The 25064-nt window shown below is 46.3% G+C and overlaps 1 protein-coding gene across 9 annotated transcripts in view; it reads right to left on the reverse strand.

Moving 5' to 3' along the window:
* The window catches only part of DOT1L (DOT1 like histone lysine methyltransferase), a 77974-nt gene extending 55438 nt beyond the window's left edge, over nucleotides 1-22536 (reverse strand). For 5 of the 9 annotated variants that reach the window (XR_006165491.1, XR_006165490.1, XM_042794339.1 and 2 more), the window contains exons 1-3: nucleotides 21962-22535; nucleotides 4100-4143; nucleotides 1545-1619 (exon numbers count right to left, since the gene is read on the reverse strand). Coding sequence is in view for 5 of the 9 variants with exons in the window: in XM_042794339.1 (XP_042650273.1) it covers nucleotides 1545-1619; nucleotides 4100-4143; nucleotides 21962-22042 (200 nt within the window). In the remaining 4 variants the exon portion in view is untranslated. Of the gene's footprint in view, nucleotides 1-1544; nucleotides 1620-4099; nucleotides 4144-21961 lie in introns of all 9 variants that reach the window. The other 4 variants (XR_004408526.2, XR_004408523.2, XM_033002451.2 and 1 more) reach the window with 2 other exon arrangements.
* Nucleotides 22537-25064: the final 2528 nt, after the last annotated feature.

A 25064-nucleotide genomic window follows, 5' to 3' on the forward strand; every position in this document is an offset into this window, starting at 1 on the left:
GCTATCCCCAAATCAGGAAAGGGGCGGGGGGACCAGGGGACATCGGAAGGAAGCAGCTCTTCAGTCTCTTGTGATTCTCATTACCACTACACTGACTAGGACATCTCTGAGGAGTACTGCTGACTTTCACTTCAAGCTTTCAACTGCCTGTGTTTAATTCCACGTTAAGACAAAGCAAGAGGCTGAAACGGGTTTTTGTCTGCACGGTGCATGCGTTTCTATAATCTGCTGCTTCTCATTCACATCCATGTGTCAGTCTATCTGCTACAAGTAATTTTTCTGATTCATTTTTTCAAAGGAGGCAAAAAGACTAAAACCACTACCAAAATTACAGGTTTATGACTTCCTTGGAAAGCTGCAGAAAGGTAAGTGGGGTATGACTTTTGGGAACAGATGGTTTTCTCTTTTATTCAGTACTGCTGCCAACCACACTGATGCTACCCAGTTAAACATGCCCAGTGAGGATGCCAGAACTACAAAAGTTACAGCACTGCAGTCGCTGTGAGTAATCCACAAATCCAAATTAATGGATCTGATGACAAGGGATGCTCAACCCTGATTTCTCCTTTTGAATTTTTCAGGAGGAATAGAGGGACTAACAAGTCTTGCAATGAAACAATTAAAATTAAGAGAAGAGGAAGAAGTATCTTAAGCAGATCATGATACAAGTATCTGGTGCTCAGGAAAATAGCCAGTGACTAATTAGAGCACTGCAGGTTAATCTGTAAACGTCATTCTAAAAGTTTAGCCATGCTGTGGACTCAAACAAATTTAGTCCTTCCCATGAAAGCAACTAAGGAGGTTTTTGTAAACTGCAGCTTGAGGGTCATCTCTTTTTCCAGTCTCAGTACAGCCAAGTCAATACACAGAACCTCACACCTCTCCATAGATATACCAGAGGTCAGAATCTGCCTCTCCCAGCTTCAAGGTAAATGCCACAGACTATACATTCATTTAAAGATACTTGTGGCATAGGTGTTCGTATGTAACTACCAGCATCTTAAAATTACTTCTAACTGCCCAGAAGAGTGTTATGAACAGTGTGCCTTTTAATTTAGCCCCCCAACTATACAGCATTCCACTTGCACTGAATCCCACCCAGAGGAGGGATGGGGAAGGTTAACCTCCCACGGTCACGGCAGATGGAGGACACAGCACTGACAAACAGCTCTGGCATGCCACTTTCAAAACAGGAATTCTTAGTTACTACAGAAGTAGAAACCTCTGTGCCATTCAGATTCCTAACACTGGACACCATCCAACAGCGCAGATACCGATCATTGTTTTGAAGTGAGTAATTCCAACGTACACCAGAGCTCAACTTTCTGCTGTGTGGAGTTTCCAATTATGTCCTTAATCCAACAGCCCTTGCCAATATTGCTGTTACACATTTCCTACCAAAATAACTCCGCAGAGTCTGAAGCCAGTTCTAAAAGAAAACTTCAGTTCATAGTGTCTAAGAATAACTAGTTACAAACTGATTCACTATAAATTGTGTTGGCCTGTCCTCCTGGTGGGGGGAAAAAAAAAAATATTCCTCTCACCTTTTCGTATCATAGTCAATTAAAACATAGTTTTCCATAGCAAGCTTGAGATCTGGGATTTCTTCACAGACCCACCTGGAACAAGAGAAGAAATGACAAATAAAAACATCTCCAATTAAGTATAATAAGGTAGTCTGTCTCAATTCTAGACTGGAATTACTATATGTAAGACGGAATACTTCAGTAGACCTGAAAGAGCACAATATTGTTAGGAGTAAGGTAAATATAACAAAATGCTAATTGGGAAGCTGCAATAGTTCACATTTGTATGAAATAAACAGTAAGGTGCCTGTTGACACTGGCAGTAGTATAAAGCTCTTGAAACGGCACAGCTTCAGAACAAGGTGATAAGTGTATTCAATGCATCTAGAAATACTCAAAGCCATAGATGATGCTACTCTAACATAAAATGTGATGCAGAAGGGCAATATTTCAAAGCAATTCTGATACAAAGCTGCACGTGGAGAAGACATTTCCTACAGCACCCCAAAACAATGGCACCAACCATTCATTGCAAGGATATTCTCCCCTGTGTAGTGCTCTAAACTGCTCTTATACCTTACTTGACACAACCCAAAACAGATTTTTCAAAAGTTATTTTGAAAAAAGATCCCTTTTACAAGCTGAGTTAACAAAGCCCCATATGTTGTTGCCATTAGAAATGGAAAGCACGCACCCACTTGCAGTGCATCTGACAATGGCATCTTACAGAACAAGACATCTTCAGTCTTGGAATGTAGGAAGATTAATTCCTTTCAAAGACATCTTAAAAGCCGCATGAGCTTTGCACACACTTTCCTCCAAAAGCATCAAAATGGGAAAGCACTGTCATACTCAAAAAACCTCGGAGCATGTCATAGGATGAATTCCAAAAGGAATGGCAGAGCTTTTTCTTCATATTCCTTGAAGCGTGCTTCACTTTTAAAATGGTAGGAAAAAAAAATAATGACTGGACATTCAACAGTTTTGGTTCCTTCTGGCTGATTCACCTTTATCAAACCTAGGCAAGTAACAAACAGAACTTGTATGCCTATGGCTGACTCTCCTCTGACTAATATCTTCCATCTCCCTAAAAATGTTAGGACTCTGATCTCTAATTTTTTTTTCACTTAGATTAGGGAAATGGACAGTCAACAAGTGTTTGACAGGCTTGAACAAATAAATACTTCTTTGCATTCTTTTACCCACCACTTTCATAACCACATTGTGGTTACCTTGCACAAGGCAGGCAAAGGCAGCATGAAAGCCTTTGAACATACTGTATTCACTGCAATCACGCTAAAAACACAGTTGTGAAACATTACTTTGGCCCAACTGCTTTCTAACACAGTTTTCCCCTTGCTTTCAGCTAGCGTAGCACAGAAAGCATGGCACCAATGACTCCAGCAATCACTTTCAGCACCACATCTGTTTAAATCCCTTTAGAAAGGGACTTCTCAGTAATCATACTGACAAATGATGCCACAGGTTCCCAAGGCACATCATCAACATCAGTACAAGTGAACTGGAAGTAGTAGTGGCAGTGCATCTTCTGTCAAGGTTTTGTAGTTAGAAAAAAAAAATTCTTTAGAAGAAAAATTCTCAGCTCTAGCCCTTAGCCCGTTACACATTCTCTCCCACCACAGATCATGGGAAAATGCTATTATTTCATGTATTTAAGTGAATATCAAGAACACTACTATGCAAGCACTCACGCTGGGAGCAAACAAGACTTGCTACCTTTTCCTAGGCCATATGTGACTGACCAAATTTCAAGCTCAGGTGGCTATGCAGATAAAACACCATTCTTTGTGCCTCACCTCTATCTGCACCATCCAACCATTAAAACCTGCTGCAGATACAGCCCTCAGACAAGAGAAGTGTGTACGGTAAGGATCTAAAACAGTTAGCAAGAACAGCTTTTACACAATCTAATGTGGATAACACATTAGCATCCCTCAGGTGTTTGAAGAGCTTGTGTTAGCATTTAATAAAAGTTGTTCTACAGCAAGTCACCTCCTAATCCTGCTGAAATAACAGCAAGTCATGTCATAACCACTGCCTGTGTTGGGAAACACTCAAGACTTCCTACTCTTCACTTTTCTTTCACCTTTACCCTCACATTTTTCCCCACACTGGTCCACTTATCAGCAGAATACTAATAAGGACATTATTCCCAAATAATGCAAATGCTAACAATGCTGTAACTTCACATCAACAAGGGGAAAGGGAAAGGGTAGGGAAAAGGATATGCAAGACCAGATCTTCACACATCATACCAATGATGTTTTCTTAACCTTGCTTTTCTAAAGATCAAATACAGACTACCATAAGGACCAAAGTTGAATATCACTACTCATTTTTAATTCCGTTCAACAGAGAGGCAAGTTAAAACAAAGTCTATTTGACAAGATTTGTACTGCAACAATATCAATTCAGCTTATAAAATAATTTAGGGCTGCTAACTTATAATTATAACTGCTGGTCTCCTTTATATCTTGTCTCAAGACATCCATTCACTGAGACACAGTAAGACACAGGAAAGGGCTCTAGCCACGTCTGCACTGAACACTTACCGAATTGTCTCAATAATTTCGTGAGCAGCATCATGGTGTTTGTCCTGAAATAAAAAGAAAAGAGATGTTTTCAAAAAGACATCAGGAGGGCAGTTTGTCAGAAGATTAGAGGAACCACAGTCTTTTTAATACAGGTAGGAAGCATACTAAGAAAGGAGTCTTTGATTGCCACCCAGGATATTAAACCTATCAAAATGAGCTCTTGTAAGAAAAAATACGGCCTAAGAAAATACATTTTGCAAGTTTCTATGGACTAGTCAAATATTTACATGAAGGAACTGTCATTCTACTTATTTCTTTGTCATTTCCTGAAATCAAGAATTGTGTAGCCCATACCCTTGAGGATTATTGGTATGCAATAGGTACTTGACTGCAAGTTCCACAATGAACAGCTGACTTCAGCGACCTAGCATCTGGTACATGCTCACATCTCCATATGGGCAGTAAGATTCTAGAACAGTGAATGGTTTTCCAAAATAAAGCATTGAATAAACAGTAGGAATGGGTACTAGTCTAGGAAAAAAACCCACAAAAACACACAAAACCAACCTCACAGCACACAAAAAAAAAAAATCAGAGGCCTGAATATGCAGAACTTTTCATGAAATGAAAAACAAAACACATGCACAAAACACATTAAAACTTGTGCATTACAAGTATACACTAGGCTGTGAGGCACAGCTGTTTGTTGACTTTAATTTGGGAGTTCACTCAGGAGCAACAGAAGCACAAGTGAGTTTAGCAAGCCGTCCCAAATTAGTGCTAATAAAGCCCTTGGACCATGCTAATAAAAATTCTATATTAGAGAAGCTACAGGAGTTCCTATATATATTGTATTCATCTTGTGAAGCCTTAGTTACCAGAGTCCATCTGCACAAAATTGAGGTTATATTTAGACATTTGTTTCTTGAAGTGGCTTTGACTTTTTAATTAGGTGTCTAGTATCTAAGGTCCTTCCAGAGTTAGAAGTATAAAGGCTCACTCACTGTCTAATAATCTCCCTTGTCTTCTGCTGCAGAAGTGTCATTTCGTTAGAGTTACCAGGGGGAAATCCTATAGCAAAGGGTAGGAACAGGCAACAGAAAGTAGAGGATTGGAGACTGGCAAAGGAAGGGAACAGAAGAAAAACACTAATGGACATATGACAGAAAACACCTGGGATTACTTCTATTTCTTCAAGACATGGAAGGATATGATATAAATCAAATAGAAGCTTTTCCATTGGTATCACAGCTTTTGTATTTGCATGAGGAAACAGATTTCCCCTCCTATAACCAGTTTATATACTTTGGATCAGCCAGTCTTGTAGAAGCTCTCATTCCAAGGAACTTGCATACAACCCTTCAGCTAACTGGATAAAAATCTCATGACTAAGAAGGATAGAAAGGCAGGCAAACATTTCTGCAGTCTGTTATATTAAAGGTATGAAGAAACACTTCTTATCTGACTAGGAAAAGCTTTTCTTTTCAGAATGCAAAAAAGTTAACCTCATATCTAGGAATCACAAGAGACTAATAAAAAAAACATTCTAGTTGTGCTGTCAAAACAGAGCAACAGCCAACTTAAAAGTAGTCGGGACATTTGGGATCAGATACACAGTGGCCTAGAAGGTGAGTGTTACCTTGGTCATGTTTCGTAACAACGTGCCGACGCTACACAAAGGCCCTGAACATCGCAAGCCGTGCAGAACAGCTCTGGGGTTGTGCCTCCTCCAGCCTACGGCATTCGCCCAGGGCCTGACTGGGACAGCCCAAATCCAACACAAACCAACAGCACCAATAAACAGCCACCCAACTGATGTTCAGAAATGTCAGGCAAGTAACTCTACTCGTAAATTTTGGCCTAGAAGACAGGGAAGCAACTGAACTAAAATCTGCTCCTGACTCTCAGTGCACATATAAAAGAAGAAAAAGCATATAGGAGGAGGATTTTTCTTTCATTTCTTATCTGCAAAGTATAAAAATAACCCAAGACAGTCAAACTCATCCATAAACATCCCCTATAAATCTTCACGTTTTGCTACACGCAGAATTATCACAGTAGAAACCCCTTGGGCTGATCTAGCTCTTCCAGTAAACTGTGTTCCTGTATAGTAAGAATATGCTTTATCAACATAAGCACATTATACCGGAAAAGTGAATTCATGCTTATTCTGGCATAACCGTTTTCTCTGAAGAAGTTACATTCTTCATTGATGGTTTTGGACGTTTCAGTGCTAGCAGAACACACAGAGAAACCCCTTGTCCTATAGGCCTTCATGGAAATGCCCCTATAAATAACCAGAATTGCTTTATTAACAGATTCCTTTGTCTAATGAAAAATAAATTTAAAAAAAAAAAAAACAAAAACAAAAACAAAAAACAAACAAAAAAAAACACAACAAAAATCACAATGCACATCTACAGCTACAAATCATCCAGTTTAAACAAGTGGTTTGATTAATACAACCTCATGTGGAAGCTCTAGCCAGAAGGGGCCTTTCTGAGTTTAGTTTGTGTCATTATCTAGGAATAATGAAGTTGAAAACAGTTCCACATTTACTGCTGCTAAACTTCTCATGTTGAAACACTTACCAAGTTTACTATACTCTATAACTAGCATACATTGTCTGAGTATACAAGCTCCCAAGATCTCATGCAATTCTGGCAAAAAAAATAAGAGATGATCTCCCAACATTTCTTCAAAACAGAAGGCGGCCATGGAAAATGGAGGTGGGAAGTCGGAGAAACAGATCTAAAGGAAATACAGAGCAGTTTCCCTCTTTAGAGAAACCTTTAGTCCCATTTCAACATTATGGTTGTAAGATTTAGTAAGAATAGACATTAAACAGCACCAGTCATCACATCTCTATTCATGCAATTGTTTATGACCCTGATAGAGATTGATTCAGCAACTCAAAAGGCAAGTTGAATAGAAACCTTACTAAAACCACAGACTCCACTCCGACTGACCAGCATCAGCCTCTGCCCATTATCCTTTCAAGCAGATGCACTGGTTTTGGCCAGACACACAAGCGAGCTCGGTGCTGCGGCTTTAGCCCAGATCCTTTCACAGACCCAGTGGATGATCACTGAAACCAGCAGGTTGGGAGGGACGGACAGCGATTCCCGATGGCTCTGCTGCAATGAGAGCAGTCTGACAAACCTTACTCCTGGCTCAGCCAACAGTCAACCCAGCACACTCAAAGATGGCCTGAAGCTTCTCAAATTCAGACATGTTTTTAGGGTTTGGGTTTTTTGTGCTTTGTTTTGCTTTGTTTTTTGTTTTTTTTTTTTTTATTTTTCAGGCTGCAGTGACCCATGACCAACACCAGCATGCCAGCTACATCTCTAGTGCAGGCATGTTATAAAGCACCTTGTGTTATGCTTTGGCAAACAGGCATCCGTGAGAGCACTGCTTCACACTGCATCTGCATCTGCACTCACAATGCTTTGTCAGTAAAATATCCTGGTAAAGAGCCTCCTACAAACAGACTGGCCATCAATCATGAAGTACACTGTGCAGAAGCCTTTTGGATGAGTCTCAAGAAGCGTATCTGTTCTGTTCACAATCATGAGATGATGCCACAGTACTTTCTGTCACGAAGAGGAGTTCCATTCATCCTCCAACTCTGCCCCAAGCTGTTCTCTCTCCCGCCCTCCCTCCTTCCCTACACACAGACGTGAACCATACTACGTGCTGCTTGCTAGCCTGGCTGTACTTTTGCAGTGTTCTTATATTTATGTAGTTTGAGAGGCCCTCGGAATCTTCTGAGCCACATAAATGGAAGCTATTTCATGAGACAAGACCTTATCTCTTTAATGTGGTCTACGGACTAAGTATTTAAAGTTAAAAGTTGCAGTCTATAGTAATTATTGAGAATGCCCAAAGCTATTCATAACAAGCTTATAAAAAAATACCTAAACACACATTAAAAGTTAGTTATTGCAGTCAATTCTCTCCAGCTGAACTTTATAATAAAGAGTTCTTATTTTCAACCTAAACATTCAATTTAAAATTGAAATATGAGCTCCCAGAGAAAATTCAATGGTTTTTGCCAAGACATTTCACTGGAAAAATAATGGAAAGAAAGCAGAAACCTTTTCAGAAGTCACTTATAAGAGAATCCAATTTTCTATGGAAAACAGTGGAGAAAAGTTTCAGCCAGCACAACTGAACAGCTTCGCAGTTCCGATTTTTGCAACAGATTTCTCCATCCGCATGTTACTACAGCTCTAACTATAGGAGTTAAGCGTTTGAAGCCAGAAACACACCCACTGCTATTACTTTAAGTACATTAGTGCCCAGAAGCCCTACCAGCATACACGACTCCCGCTTACACATCATGCCAAGCAGACAGAGTCCTACAAAAAATCAACAAGCTGCATTAGTGGTTTTGCCCTTCAGGACACGGAGATCGGTCCACAGAGCAATGTTAAGAGTTTGATCCTTTCCTTAACCTCTTCTCCAAAAGTTTCCCATCCTGATTGTTCTCAGTTAGGACCTTTTCCTGCAGTTTAGGCTCAGCGCTCCGATCACAGGGGGAGAGAAAAAAAGAAGGAAAAAAAAAAAAAAAAAAAAAAAAAAGAATAATGAATGTTTCTGCGTGCTTCAATGGTCGAGTCAGCCAGCCTTCTTTGTACAAAAGACATTTTGTATCTTGCAGATATGAGAAGCCCAATGCTTGGTTTTAAAGGCCAAATAAGACAGTACCCAAAAGCTCTTTCCAAATACGTATTTTCACGTAATCACTGTCATTTTCTATAAACACATACTCTTTTTTTTGTTAACTCAAATTAAAAAAAAAAAAAAATCATCAATATGACCAGAACTTATAAGGTCTCAGGAGTAATCACAGCAATTACTTTAACACCTACATAAGAAAACTAAAGGAGCCCTCATCATACTATGTATCATATAGTACCAGACCATTACCATACCAGTACCGGACACATTTCAGTTATCTACACATAACTTTGTTCTGCGACGCACCGAATTTCTGATAGAAACAGGTGAAACAGAAGGTTTTGCAGAACACTCTACAACAGCAAGGTAAATTGAACATTACCATTTGTTACATTTCTGCCACAAGCTAGCTGTTAGGAAGGACTGTAATTCATACTGAATACAAAGCACTACACACTCCCACCAGGTGTAGCTGTTTTGGTTACATTACTTTCTTAAGTTAACATCCCTTAGGATACCTTAATGGCATTATTCTGATATAATTCAGTATTCCAGTACTGTATCCTAGCCTCTCAGGTATATTTGTATAGGACTAGTTATCTCACTGTGAAACAATTTGTACTCTAAGGTGAATCTCTAACCTAAAGCAACAGATTTAAACATTTTATGTTTCTTCCTCAAACACAAAGAACACATTCAATTAAACTGGGCAGCCATCGTTGCCTGAAGCAAGGAAGAACACCCTGGTGCCCTTCCAAATTTACATCTTTTTATATTTAAGTCCTTCTTATGAAACTACGCTTATCCTTGGGGATAATCATAAGTTGGGGCTTGGGGGTGAACACTGTATTTTTCTAAACTTCATTTCTCCACCTGCAAAGCAGGATCCTTGTGAGATCTGATCAGTTTACAGAGTAAAAGTAGCAAAAAGCCCAAACCTGCAAACCCGAAAGGAGAACAAGTGGTTTGAAAATCTGGATGAAGTCTTGAAAAAAAGAAATACAGTTCATATGCCTTCAATCAGTGCTCTCAAAGCAGCATACACAGAATTTTAAGACCCCTTATCTACTCTTCATAGATAGGAACATTTTTGTGTGTAGCTTTGTCTGCCCAAGATTACTGTCCCACAGCAAAAGCAATTCTTTGCAGAGCCAGTTCAGTGTTTGACTCACTAGACCACACTTCCTCCCTCAAAAACAGGCTAGATGACCAAAGCAGCTCTTCAGAAATGTGCAAACAAGCTGTGGTCAAGCATTTGCAAAGCAGGAGGAGATCTCCTACAAGCTTTTCACTATCCACCAGATGAATCCAAACAATTCAGAGAAAACAATACCTGAAACACACTAGTTACAAATAAACGAATAGCAACACTCATGTACCTTCTAGTGATTGTCTTTAGACACTATTCGACTTAGAACACTTCAACCATGTAACACTGACTCCATTGCTCTATTAACAGAAGACACTCTGATTTGCCAAATTCTGAGCTGCATGTGATCTATTTAACCTACAAAACAAAATAGGTCAGTCTCACTAGCCCCTGCTTTTCAAGAACAGCTTGGTTGCCTGCAGTGGCAGCTCTCTCCCCAGGCAGTGGTCCATAAATCCAAACGAGAGGATGTTACAGCTGGAGACAAGATGGTTAGCAGAGATCAAAAAGATGGATTAGGAAAAGCCAATCAATCTTGCAGAAGGCTAGTGGGACAAGTGCCTCTTTAATGTCCCCTAGGTTTCCTCCATCTGTGGAAGACGATAAGCATTTCTCTAGACACTAAGAAAGGCAACGTGAGCTACTGCAGCTGCAGCTTCCCCACAGGAACCAGGAAAGCATCCAGCATTCCGTATGGCACACGGATGCCCTCTCAAAACCACTGCCTTCACTCCATCAGAAGTTTGCATTCCTCCTCCCCCAGGGTTTAACTTAATTTACACCTTGTCTATAAAGACTCACCAGTACAGCCTCTATGTCCAGAGGATGTCCATATTCAATACACCTGCAAACAATGGTTGACAAGAGACTATGAAAAGCTGAAACCAAAGTACTTCCAGCTGCTATAGCAGCAAAGAGCTGCCTGCAGGCCAGCTGAACAAAAGGAAGGATCTCAAGCTCCATAGTCCTGCCAGCCAGTGCCTTCAATCACTTCACATTTTAAGGTCTTTGCCTTGTGCTCAAATGCTAGTTACACTTTGAGTAAGGAAAAGGGAAAGTCTGCTCTGTGCAATATTTCATACTGTATAGCTAGACTTCATTTATTATTACCAAATTTTATCCTGAATCAAGATTGTGTCGTTTAGTTTCCACTGCAACAACCAAAGCACAAGTTTTCTTACCAAGTGAAACAAAGACCAAAAAATCTTCTTTGAAGCATCCAATTACTGTTGTTCCCTTAATCAAGAAAGTACAAGGACATTCACAAGTATACATACATATTAGCATGTATACAAAGAGATCTCCTGCAGAGAACAGCTTGTCTCTGTTCTTTTCCTCTCAGCCTCAGAGAAGCAGCAAGGGAAGCATGAGTTACCAAGACTGCATATTGAAACCCATCTCCCACACAGAAAGAGAGCAGACAAGTTTGATGTAGTTCCAGTACTTAGCAAGTTTACTGTCACACAAAACTAAATGGAAAACGTGTAGGGCATCATGGCCTCCTTAACAGCTACATAAGGACTTCTAAAGAAAAAAAAAAAAAAACTGACCCAAGGTCCAAAATATACTAAAACTACCAAGTTAACAAAGGAAATAGACATTACTAAAGAAGATCCAAATGGCTCCAGGTAATCTTCATACAGCATGAGTATAGGTGATCCAGAATTTGTAGACAATTGGGGATCTGGCTGCAAAAGGGACTTGCGCTTTCATTGCAGCTACCTAAACCACAATAAAAAACTATTCTGCCTTTCCACACAGCAACTCCAACTGTTGCTACAGACACTGCACAAATGCAAGAGGGAATGGTTCCCATGATAGTGTGTAGGAGGGGCTGTATAAATACATTAACATGCAATCACTCTGCAGGGGTGTCTAAGGCAGCACACACATGGGACAGTTACAGCAGGATGACCTACTGGGTTCAGTCTGCACAAACCAGACATAGCCCAGACATACGTAGTTCTATTACGCAGAAAGACAGAGTGGTTAAAAAAAGAAATCCAAAATGTTTATATTGGGATATATAGGAGAGTGCAACTATTTTGGTAAAACAGTACCTTGCACTGGTATATCCTATTGCCCTTTCAGTTAAGTTTTAGCCGATAATAAACTGTTCCCACAATACAACAGCTGGCGGGAGCATGCGGATGCTCTGGCAATCCCAGCAGCTGAAGCAGCACTATGTGTACACGCAAAGGAGCCGAGTGTTTGCTTATTCTGGGACCGAGCGGGCTGCTGGGCTTTCACTCGAGTCAACAAGGCAGGCAGCCCTACCATCACTTCACAAACAGTTTAAACCAACACAGCCACCTGACTTGACACTTCTTCCCCAAAAGCCACCACTTGCTTTGGGCCAGCAGTGCCTGTGCATGCACGCAGCAAAGTCGAGGAAGGCCTAAGCTAAAACGACACCTTTTTGGTGTTTTGCCTTAGTTTACTTTTCAACCAAACCAATTCATCACATCAGTGTACAAACACACTTATAAGGGTGAGGGCAGCTTAGACACAACAGCAAGCAGACAGAGACAGCAAGAGTTATTTCTACTTGCAGATGTACCAGTTTCAAACTTCTACCTACCCATGAACCATGGCTTGCGTTAATAAAGAAATAACCCTCCCACTGGAGAGGTGGGGGGAGCAGAAAAGAAAACAAACACACCCACACTTCCAGAAACAAACCTTTATGTGAAACCTAAGCAAAGGGTTACTGCTGATAGAAATGAATACCCAGTTCCAAAATTGCCATTGCTGAAAGTGGCAACCATCTCTTTCTCAAGCCCACAGTCTTCCCACATCCTTGGTGGGTGCTGGGAAGAAGCTCGTGGCACAGCCAAGCTCTTCGGTCAGCATTTGCTGTCTGAACAGCTGATCCCCACCTCCTGCAAGGAAAACTGGCAGGCCAAAGGGAAGCATCCCACAGGCCACTGGTAAGACATCATCATCTCAAACAACCACTTTACATTATGTCAAGATAACTCAGTCTTGGACAGCTCAGAAATTCTGCTCCTATTTAACACACATAAATATTCTACATAACAGAAGTTAGCAATAAAACCTTGCACTCTTTCTAAAGCCCACTGGGCGCCTAAAAAAAGATGTCATGACATACAAAAGAAAAATATGAATGGTTACAGTTTTCCCCCCCTAAAGCTTCAACTTGTGCTGCAGTGACACAAGCAACACCCAGTGCATGAACAGTATACATGAACTTCCAAGTGTCAACCAGTTTTAAAAGCTTCCATTTTAACGCCTTGTAAATGACCCTACAATATTACAATGTATTCTCCATATGTTGCAAATTACTATTTGTTCTAATAAGCAGGGAAGGGAGCCAAAGTAAGATGAATGCAGACTCCAGACCCCAGCTTCAGAGGGTCAGGGGCCGCCCTGTGCCATCACCTGATCTCAGAACCAAAGGGCTTTGTTGCCAACAGATATGCAAACAAGGGGGGATCACCTCCAAACTAATGGAAATTCAGCTGAGGAATGAAAAAGCAACCTTAAAAGCTCAAACTTTTTAGAATTTCTGAAGTATATAACTATCAAAAACTAATAATACTGCTGAGCTCTTCAAAGGAAATGACAAACTAATGTCAAAACCTCAGGAAACTGCCCTTCACACTACAAAGAAAATATCACAGTTTCTCAATTGCATAAACAGTATTAAAACCCATTAATTTTTACCAAGAAATTTATTCAGAACTTTCCATAGTGTTTCATTTTTAAAAGTTTCAAATGCTTCATTTAGCTGTCTTCAGTAGTTCCTTTGATTTTTCACCTAACACTAAAAAGTTCTTTCAGTGTAGATTTTTAGGAAACTCTCATTCACTCATGAAACAAAACAAACTCATAACAGGAACTTTTTCGTTATTCATAGATCTGTTCATATCTATGAAGCCATCATTTCCTGCTGTAAAATATACTCACCCTCTTCCTATGCTCTAAAAATAGTACCTACTCAATTTGATATCTATAGCAGCATGTGGCTAATATCATCATATATTCAGCTTTATTTCTTGTTCCTCCTCAGAGTTAGTTTTGTCTTATCTTTAATAATTACTACAAAAGTAAATATATGGCTTTACTATGAAAGTAAATATATGGAGAATGGATTGAGAGCAGCCCTGAGAAGGACTGGGGGGTGTTGGTTGACAAGAAGCTCAACAAGAAGCTCAACAAGACCCAGCAACGTGCGCTCACAGCCCAGAACCGCCCTGTGCCCTGGGCTGCAGCCAGAGCAGGGGGGGCAGCAGGGCCAGGGAGGGGATTCTCCCCCTCTGCTCCGCTCTGGGGAGACCCCCCTGCAGTGCTGGGGCCAGCTCGGGGGCCCCCAACAGCAGAAGGACATGGAGCTGCTCGAGCGGGGCCAGAGGAGGCCACGGAGATGCTGGGGGGGCTGGAGCAGCTCCCCTGGGGGGCCGGGCTGAGAGAGTTGGGGGGGTTCAGCCTGGAGAAGAGAAGGCTCCGGGGAGCCCTTCAAGCGGCCTCCCAGGGCTTAAAGGGGGGACAGGAGAGGGGGGGAGGGACTCTGGGTCAGGGGGGTGGGGGTAGGACGAGGTGTAATGGTTTTAAACTGCCAGAGGGCAGATTTAGATGAGACCTAAGGCAGAAATTCTTCCCTGGGGGGGGGGGTGGGGGGTGAGGCGCTGGCCCAGGGTGCCCAGAGCAGCTGTGGCTGCCCCCTCCCTGGAAAGGTTCAAGGCCAGGTTGGACGGGGCTGGGAGCCCCCTGGGCTGGGGGAAAGTGTCCCTGCCCGTGGCAGGGGGGGTGGGATTAGGTGATCTTTAGGGTCCCTTCCAGCCCAAAGCACTCTGTGATTATGTTCATGATTCCTAATATGAACTTCTCCTGCCTCCGTGGATCTTTCTGTTATGAAGGAGAAAATAAGTTAAGGAAAAACATTTGAAATATGTTGAAACATTTATGATTATCAGTCTGTGATAAATAAATACACTGTAAGGGGGAAAAAAAAAAAAGCACCCCACCTCTGGTCCTTATCTTGATCATTACAGTAAAAAGCTTTAATCAGGCAGTCAAAGGTTAACTCAAAGCAGGAAGAAAAAAAGCACGGCAGTATGAAAGGGGAAAAAGAAAGAAGGAAGAGTACAAAAGTAGACATATGGATATCTTGGGAGAAGGGTGATTAAATTTCCCATAAATCTTGCATACCAAGGGGTAAGATATTTTGCCTAAATTCCCAGGAGAAACACAATTCAGTCATGTATCTGAGACTTGAAAGGATAATCATCTCCATATATTAAGGCTGCCATGAAGGACAAGAGTTGGAGTTGCATGTGGTGGCATGGATTTCCCTTGGCACACTAAAAGCTTTCAATACTGTGTCCAACTGTAACTGATGGGTGAATTTTAGGTAGATAAATTTGAATTGCCTGAGCTGGAACTTTGGCCAGGACAGGAACATTAATCCTCACCCATCTGCTGATAGAAAAAAAGGAAAAAGAGATTAAGGAAAAAAAAAAAAAAAAAAGAAGGCAATCTTGAACAGCTACTCTGTCTTCCAATAGTTTCCGTTCAGGTAATTCAGTTAATATGAAAAAATTAAGACTACTGTGGTCATAAGATGCCATACAAGACACCAACTTTTACTTTTCATACAGAAATACTAGGAAAAAACTGTACGTTAACTGAACTCATGATTTATATTGTATCCAATGGGTCAAAGCTTTGAACAAAAGCCAGTCTGAAAACTGAACAAGTACCAATTGTCACTCAAGGCAAGTTACACTTCAGAGGGTAAAGCCCAGAAGAAAACTGCTATTCTGTAATAACCACGTGCTGCACAGTTAAACGCTGTACAATTATGGTCTTCCTCGCCTTGTGAGGTCACCTTACCTCCCAACAGCACATTGCTGGGTTCCCTTTGGCATTTGTGTGAGCAGAAAAGTACAGAAAAAATGATGCAACTGTGCCAACTCTGTCATTTGCTTCTGTTTATTTGCTGGGCACTAGAGAAACCCAAGCACTTTTGAAATGACCAAGTCAATTATTTCCCAGTTTTACACTACTCACTCTCCCCACTCCACTTTTTAGAACTGGGAAGGCAGAGGAGTGTTGAGAAATCGGAAGTCTGATGAAGTTTTCAAACCTTTTCTTCACTACAGAAATTTCTATAACTAATTAGTCATCCCCACAAACATTTCCCAACAAGCTGCATCAACAGCATCTATTAAATCAGAGAAAATCCCCTAACCTCTGCCACCGCTGCCGAATTTCTGGGTGATTACTCAGGGTATGAGGAGGTTTTGCCTGGCAAAGTCAGCTCAACAGTTTCCTCTGCTCACCACCCCCTCCTTTGTACCAGCACCGCTGCCCTGGGAAGGCAGCATGAGTCAGATTACAGATCAGGGCGGGGGGGGGGGGGGGGGGGGGGGGGGGGGCGGCTGTGAAAACACTGGAACATTTTTTTCCAGCCCAGATATTTTCAGCGATCCAGTTCACAGAGCCGCCCCACACACAGCTTCACAACCGAGGGTCTGCCACCACGCTCAGGAGCTGCAGACAAGAGGCTGAAGGGGCAGCCTCGCCATGGCCCCCTCGGCACCCCACCATCTCCCTCCAGCATAAACTGATCCGAAGGAAAATCCGCATGCACGTGCAAAATGTGAAACTGTTTTCCAGCAGCTCATCCTGCCGGAATGTAATGGAGTATGCAGTAAGGAAGGGCTGGATCTGTGCAGGGGAAACAGCAAGAGCAAAAGTGGCTGTGGGAAAGGAGGCCCAGGACCACCCCCCAGCAGCAGCCTGTGGCTCCAGCAGATTAGGTGCAACACCAAAGGGACCAATTTAGATCCAATTTAGGACCTTCCTGAATTGATCTTACCATACTGTGCTATGGCACTCAACTTCAGCAGCTGCTCCCACACCTTCCTCACAGTCTGAGATGTCAAAGCTAGTCATCAGAAAAACTTCCCAGTAAAGCTGAGTGACGCACAAAAAAAAAAAAAAAAAAAAAAAAGCACCGAATTCTTAAACAAGGTTTGTTATTCATCTCTACCGTTGATCTTTAATTTCAAAGGTGACACTCCCTGCTGGGCTGTGATTTTCATTATCACTGCCTGCCCTTGAGCTTCTCATGCACAGCACATTCCTTTGGTGACAGAATAGTATCAGCTGTATCACCAACCAGTGGAGAGATGAAAAAAAAAAAAAAAGAAAGAAAAAATACCCACACCAGACACACACTGCACGTTTCCACCTGTACAAAGTCCAGTATTGTCAAGCCTGTATGCCATCACTCCTCAGCAGCAAACACAAACACACCTCTCAAACAGCTGCAGGGTGATGCTCTGACAATACTCAATTAGCCAATGAGAATTTTTTGCCATTACAACTGAGTGGAAAGTCAGCAGCAAAAGAGGAGGAACACAGACAAATCAATGAATTATTCAAGCCAGACTTAACATCACAGTTGCTAATTTGGAGGTTTAAGCTTCAGCAGCTCAGGACAGAGGTAAGATTTGCACAATGGCACAACCAGGACAGTCCCCTCCTGGGACAGAGTCAAGGGCCTGAGATTTCCAGGCTGAAAGATGGGAACAAAATTGGTAAAAAATACTCAAAGCATAACCCTACTGGGATCCACAGTGGCTTGTTCATCAGTGGCCTGGGCTGTGGGAGACGTTCCCAGGCACTATCACAACACAAATGACTAGCCCTTACAAGTCCAACAGGAAGCAGAGGCAGAACACGACACACAAAAACCTGACGCACAGGGAGGTTTGCAGTTATCTTTTGGGGGAATGCTATTCAGCAGGCGAACAACGGGAAGGCCTACCAGGCGAAAAGAGCAAGGCAAGACAGGCAGATGTCTAATTCTGAAACTTGAAAGGACTTGCACACTATTTAACATGACAGGCAGCGAGTCATTTGCAGCCATCGGGTGAAGGACACAGTGCCAGGGCAGGGTAAGCCACTCAAAGTCAACACCAGTCTCACCCTCTCATCACCTGGCTGTGCCCCCCCCTCCCCTCTTTGTCAGCACTGATACTTGCTTTGATCACATCGAAAACCCATTCAACACAAGCCTGAAGGAGAGGAGATAAATGACTCATAGTGTCCTCGTCCTCTTACTGATGCACATGCTACCAGAAAACAGGCTTTTCCACATTGCAATGGGCTGCAGTTTAGCCAGAGTTAATTTTGGTGACAATAATCAGCCTCAGCAGTTCTGAAGCCTCCTGTTGCTCAGTTCTGTATGCAAGCAATCCCTCACTGATGCCAGAGATGTATCAGCAGAACTGTGCCAGATTGTGGAACTGATCCAGATTTAGGAAAAAAAAAATGCACAAAGAAAAACCCCAAAACTAACCACCCCACACACCTTTTGGACTCCTTAAGCAGGAACTATTGTCAAGAGGAGTTCAAAGTACAACCCCTGTCACCTCATAGATTGGGCAGAATTTATCAGAGTATGAAAAATCTCCATGTTCTAACCTAATAAATAGTCAGATTTATCTACAGTAAACGTCAGAGACAAAAAAAAATGAACCAATTTAATGGCAATTATCTGGAATGAACCTAAACACCTCCAAGTCTTAACTAGAAGGGGACTTCACCCTTTGTATCCACCAGTTCGAAGCTAAGTAAGAAGTACCAAGTTGCGCATATCAATACTTGAAGTATGGCTACAAATGCCATCCCCCACGGGCATTGGCCTATTTAAGACCATCTAGATCCATTAACTCTGCTCCCTCACCCATTACAGCACGTAACATACTTCCTTTATCCAGGCCTGTATCTCACCCAATACCAAAATTCAAATTTTTAATGCAGTATCATCGGTATCTGACAACCCAATGCAAGCAAAAAATGGGGCAGGTATGTGGGAGTCAAGAAGTTAAACAGCATACAAAAGAACAAACTCACTTCAGCTCTGATTAAGCAGGGCACTCATAAAACCAGAGGTCAACATCAGAAAATATTTTGTGAGTCATGAGGAGAGATTACTCACCATGCACTATTCAACTTACTCATCACAGTGTGCTACGGACAGAACTGCTCACCATGTATTCATTAGGAAACCGTGGCCTTTCCTTTGAGAAAAGCAGAAGGCGGGGGAAAGAGTCATACTTTCAGTTTTGTATGTAAGCCAGTGGGAGGCTGTATCTGCAACACCAATGCTCTCTCCTCCCACGGCCCTAATTAGACTGGTAGGAAATAAATGTTTCACATCACCCTCCCAGGCTCTTTTAGCATCCCAACAAGCACCAGTTTGTCAGCTGAGCTATTATGCAAACTCAGCAGACTGAAGAGACCCCCACTTTTCCTAGAACACATGAAACAAGCAGCAGTCCCGCAACAAATAGGCACGTTATTAATTCAGGCATCCATTAATACAAGAGATTAGACCCTTAGCCTTTTACGCAGCAATACCGATGCCGCTAATTTAAGATGTAGTAAGAGCATAAAAATAGCCAAGTTACTCAATACAAGGTTACATCACACAGCAGCGCTCATCAAGCAGCAGGTCTACAATACCACTCAGCCTCTGATGTTGGGAAAGATGATTCCCTGCCATTCCTGGCACTCTCACCAAAAATAATTAGCAAGGACTGTGAGCTTCCCCTGCCCTTTCTCTCCAGCTCTCTTTGGAAAAATATATCTCACTGCATACAACAGGAAGCAGCATGAATGCTGCTAAATAAAACTATGTGAAGTATATTTTTTCTTCCCCCCAGGTATTCCACCTTGCTTCCTAGGAACCAAGCAGCAGAAAGAGTGGTGAAACTAAGAAATGTTCTGCTTACGTCAAACAGAGCTGAGCTCTAAAACCACAACGGTACATATACCCTGCTGCCAACTCAAGGCTGAGCCAACAAGGGAAAGAAAGTCTACAGTTCAGCAGAGTACAATGTTAGCAGGCCAAACACTGCCATGTACAGAGAGCAGGATTTATTTCTAAAGCTCCAGAGTTCATCTGCTGCTGCAAAGGCCAGCGCTGCAAGCGGCGTGCGTGTGTGTATGCATGCGTGCCCACGCACGCAAGCGCACGCTTCTGTAATATGCGGCATGATCCTTTCACCAAAACTGCAGGACAGAATACTGATTGGCTCCAGATGAACCATCCACTTCTGTACTACTGTGGAAAAATTTGCAATGCCAAGAAGCCGGTTTAATGGCAGAATGTTTGGGTTTTGCGGTATTTCTTAAGACATGCAGGTAGCACATGTGGATAAGCTCCCCTGTCCGTTGCACTTGTAATTAACTGGAAAAGAAAAATCTATGTACTCTGCCATCTCCAGAACCGGCTGCTCAAGTTTTCCTGAATTAACTAAATCTTTATTTCCCATGCTGCAAACAGCATTAAAATGCACATTTTAAGGGGGAGGGGGGCAGGTAGGAGGGGGAGGTTGAAGGTTGTGGGGTTTTGTTCTTTGTTTGGTTTTGGGTTTTTTTTTTAAGCCAGTAGGAAGCTTTGTGAATATACATAAAACGATTCCTTCCTTCCAGATTAATCCCTAACCTATATAACCTTTAACCCACACTTCACGCAACCTGCTTGGAGACACAAGTTACTATTTGGCAACACGAAGAAAACTGAACTGGTCATCGTTATACTTTCAGTTTCTGTCAATTTAAGCAGAGCGCGCGCCCGCGAACACACACACACACACACACACACGAATGACAGAGCTGCCCAAACAGGAAAGGCTGCATTAACCAGTGTGTGCTGGAGGCTCCAGCTCCGGGAGCAGCCGATGAAAACAGCTCGCCAGCATACATGGAGGATGGTTTGGAAACCACAGATACAGCAACAGCACCAAAAGGCAGGCAGCAGATACGAATACACAGCCACCTCCCCTGACACAAGCGATATATTTCTAATCATTCACACACAAGCACGTTACGAATGCCAAGCAAACAACAATATCAGCAATATCAGCTGCCCCAGCCTGCGTGTCCCAGTATGTTTTCCCCGCGAAACAGCACACGTACAAGAGCAAAGCCTGAAACGCAAGGAATAATCAACAGTACTCGGGCCAAGGAAAATATAGAGAGAGATTTTTCCTTTTACAAACTCTTCTCAAAGGCACTACAAACAGTCAGGGTGAAAATTTGTTCAAGGATTGGTACAAACACTACACACATACAAAAAAAACCACCTCTCATGCCCTCCTCCTCTCGTGAGATTTTTCACTAATTCGAACATGGACATTGTTATCAAGGTCACACATCTCTCACTCAGGGCTCAGGAGAGGAAGGGAAAAGTCAGGCAAGTTAGAAAAAAACCACCGCTCACGTAACTGAACAGGGACAAGTGACATTTTATTTGAAAGCATGCGGATTACGGCTGCCATCAACTGCCAAACCTGACTTGAATTCTGTTCAGACTAAATAAAAGAGAAGCTACAAGGGCACTCGCTCGAGGGAAACGAAGGCAACAGCACCAACCCCACTGACACGTACCGAAGGCAAAGCCCTGCTTCCCTACCCACAGTTAACGCTCCTCCTCTGTTTATTTCCACTCTTGCCCCTGATTTTGGGGGGAATACTCCCGATCACCCGAAGCCATCGATAATCTAGGCGAAATTTATCAGCTTGAAAGCCCTCCTGATTTCACCCCGTTCAAAGCAGCTCTTGGTTATTAACCAGTTACACGAGCCGAGCTCAGGAAAACACGAAAACTTTTCATTAACCAGTCCTCCTCCTCCCCGCCCTTAAGTTTAGTCAACCAATTATAAAAAGAAATCGGGGATTTGACTTCCAGGCGAGCAGCAGCACCCCGGGCTGGGGAGCCCGGCAGCCCCTCACCCTCCTCCAGCCCGCGGCTCCGGGGGTGCTCCCGCAGGGGAACCGCTCCCGGAGAAATAACGCGAACGACTCCCGCTCCCAGGAAGGACGCGCGTTAAGCAGATTGATTTAACAAGTGACAGAAAGCGCTCGGGGGGGACCCAGGGAGGGCTGAGGAGGGGCAGGGGCCGGGGGCCCAGCGGGCTCAGCGGGGCTGCCGCGGGTGGCCGGGCCCGGGGAGCGGGCGGCGCTGACAGGGCGCGGGGCAGGTGCCGGGCCGGGGCCATACTCACGTAGACGGGCAGCGGCCAGGGGTAGACGGCGGGCTCGGCTCCCACGGGCGACTTCAGCCGGAGCTCCAGCCTCTCGCCCATGTCGGCAGCCGGAGAAGGAGGCGGCGGCGGCCCCGCACCATGCTAGAGGGGCCGGCCGGGGTGGGGTGTGGCGGCCGGGCCCGGCCGGGGGGCGTGTGCGAGGTGCGGCGGCGGCGGCGGCGGGGGGGGGGGGGGGGAAGGGCGGCGGGAGAGGCGAGGCCGGTGCCGGCGGGGGCGCCCGCTCCCCTCGCCTCCCTCTATTGTCGTTAGCGGCTCGCGGGGCTCTCCGGCGCCGCCGCCATCTTGGGCCGGCGTGAGGCGAAGCACAATGAGGCGCCGGGGCCGGGCCGGGCCGGGCCCGACCGACGCGCCAGACGCGGGGGGCGGAGGCGGGCGCGGCCTCGCGCTCCCTCCCTCCCCCTGTCCTCAGCTGCCCTCCCCGCGCGCGCCCCCTCCCCGCGCGCGCGCGCGCGCCGCCGAGGGGGGCGGGGGGGAGGGGGGAGAAGGGGGGGGGGAGCGCGTGACCGTGGCGGCGCGGGGGGGCGCGCCCGCGCGCGAGCCCTCGCTCCTCGCCCACGAGCGGCGGCGCGCGGGGAGGGGGCGCGGGAGGGGCGGGGCGGGGCCGGCACGTTGCGGCGGGGCCACGCGCGGGGCGGGCTGGCGCGCGGCGGCCCCCTGCGAGGCTGCAGCAACGCACCCACCCACGCACCCACCCACGCACACACCCCCCCCACCCCGCGCGCGCGCTTCGCCGCAGCAGCGGAGCGGAGCGAGCGCACGTGGCTCGCTGGTGCAAAGCCGGCCGCGCCGAGGCGCGGGTGGGGGCTTCGCGCGGCGCCGCGGGGTCACCGCGCGGCCGGGTCACGGGTGGCCGCGGGCCGAGGCTCCCCGCTGCGCGCGTCTCCCGGTGGGAACTCCGCGGGGTTTGGGGGGAGCGGGAGCCCCCGGCGCAGCCGAGCCGCGGCCTCGCCCCAGCGCTGCGCCCCCGGCACGTGCGGCCAGCGGCGCAGGACGCGTAAGGGCCTGGGCGCAGAGAGGGGCGGTGGGGGCCGGGGAGCTGCTGCGCCGGCCCCTACAGCCTTAGGGCACAGCGTAACCGGGGTAGTGAGCGCCCCCCGGCCCAGCCCCGGGGCTGTCCGACCGCCGGAGCCGGGAAGCGTCTGGGGCGAGGAGGGCTGGCGTCCCCCTGGGCCCTGTCCCCAGCCTGCGCTGCCGGGGGGGGCGCGGAGGGGAGCGGAGTGACACCGTCCTGCATCCCTGAGTGACGGCGTTTTGCATGTCTGTAGGTGCCCAGCGGCGACCAGGAGCAAGAGCCATAAACCCAGGGCAGAGCTTCCCCGCTGGCGGCTTTTTGGATGCAAATTTTCCTTTATCCGGGGACATCCAGGTGCCTTGGGGTGAGGTGTGGGCGCTGGCTCCCTCCTGCTGCCAGCCGAGCCCCAGAGCACCGTCCCCGTGCACAGCAGGGACATGGGCTGGGCCCGAGGGGCCTCCCGCTCCTGGGGCTCCTCCACTTGCAGGGACCAGAAGACTCTGGCGGGAGGAAACGCTGCCGTGCCGCATGCAGCTCCCCAAAATCAGCTGGCGAGCCCTGCAGGGCTGGGACCGCAGGCAGGCGCAGCCGGGGCCGGGGCGATGCGGGAGGCCCTTCAACCCACGCTTGCACCTTGGCAAAGGGATTGTGCACCCCGACACCCACCGATGGCTCAGCCACTCTCTGTGGAGATTTTGGCTCCTCATGGGGTGTGTTCCCCCCCTGCGGAGCCCCGGCGGGGTCCTCTGGGGTACCTCCTGAGCAATACCCGTCCCCGAAAGGGCACAGTCCGCGCCGAAGGTCGGAGCCGGACCGGGGGAGCTGCCACATCACGACAGCGTGGGCTGGTCTCAGCTGCCAGACGCGGTCCTTGCTCTGGCGAAGGTGCCGGGTGGTGCCGATGCACCCAGAGCTCTCGCAGGTGAAGCGCCTGCACCCTCAGGTCAGTTCGGAGCCCTGCAGCCGCTTCCTCCTCTGCCGCCCTCCCTCGAAAGCAGCCCTTTGCTTCCCAGCGGGTGAGTTTTAAGTGATTTTCAGCCCGTGACACGCCAGTGTGTCACCAGGCTACAACGGGGCTCTCTGGCCCCCAGCTTGGGCAGTGAGTGACCCTGAGGGAAGAGCGCCCAGCACCACCGCAGCACCCGCACCCTCGCCGCCCGCTCGCATCCTGCCGCCGGATGGGACCAGGAGACAGCCGCCCCGTGCCGGGTGCTGGTTTCCATTTGAGAGCTGGAAGAGCAGCAGTGAGCCCAAGTCTGCCACGGACGAGCATCCCTGCAGGGCAGGAGCACCCTGAGGAGGCACCCACAGCCCGGTCGGGCATCGGCGAGCCCAGGCTCCGCCGCACAGCCTGACCTGCAGCTGGGTGCAGCGGAGCCAGACGCCTTCTGGAAGGAAAACCAGCCTTTCCCATCATCAAACTGGTGGTGGAAGTTGTGCCGGGAGCTGCTGCCCTGTGGTACAGGCATGAGGCTGGAAACACCCCCACTCGGTTTCTCACTTTCTCAGCCAAAGATAGGTAAGCACGGCTCGTGGCAGGATGCTTTTGCCATCTGTCTCTTCTGGCTGTTGTCACCCAGCTTATTAATTTCATCTTCTTTTTATCCTGACGGAGAGGATGTGGGTCAGCTGCAAACACGCTGGGGAGGTTGGGGGGCTGCCTGCCGTGGAGCCGGGCTTTGGCACTAGTCCACGGTGCCCCTGCTTCGGTACGACCGCATCTGCTCTCCTCCTGTGCTGGGCTGCAGCTCCGGGGCTGGGCAAGGCCACCCGTGGTCAGTGGGCACCTGCAAAGTCCTTCAAGTCCCTCTCCCTCCATCTCGGCGACACGCAGAGACGTCCAATCTTCGGGCTGAAAACCGGCATCGCGGTTGGGGTCACAGCCTGCGGCTGTCGTGTTCCCGCTCCCATCGCCCAGCGGCGCAGCGTGGGAGGGCAGGGGGATGCACCGCGCCTGAAACACGTCCCGGAGCCGCTGCGTGCCGGAGCAGGATATTTCCTGGCGAGGTATTTTGTGCATTATTTCACACCTGTATTTCTTGACAGGTC

The sequence above is a fragment of the Tyto alba genome, unplaced genomic scaffold, assembly GCF_018691265.1.
Source record: "Tyto alba isolate M040663 unplaced genomic scaffold, T.alba_DEE_v4.0 Super-Scaffold_20000042, whole genome shotgun sequence".
Taxonomy (NCBI): domain Eukaryota; kingdom Metazoa; phylum Chordata; class Aves; order Strigiformes; family Tytonidae; genus Tyto; species Tyto alba.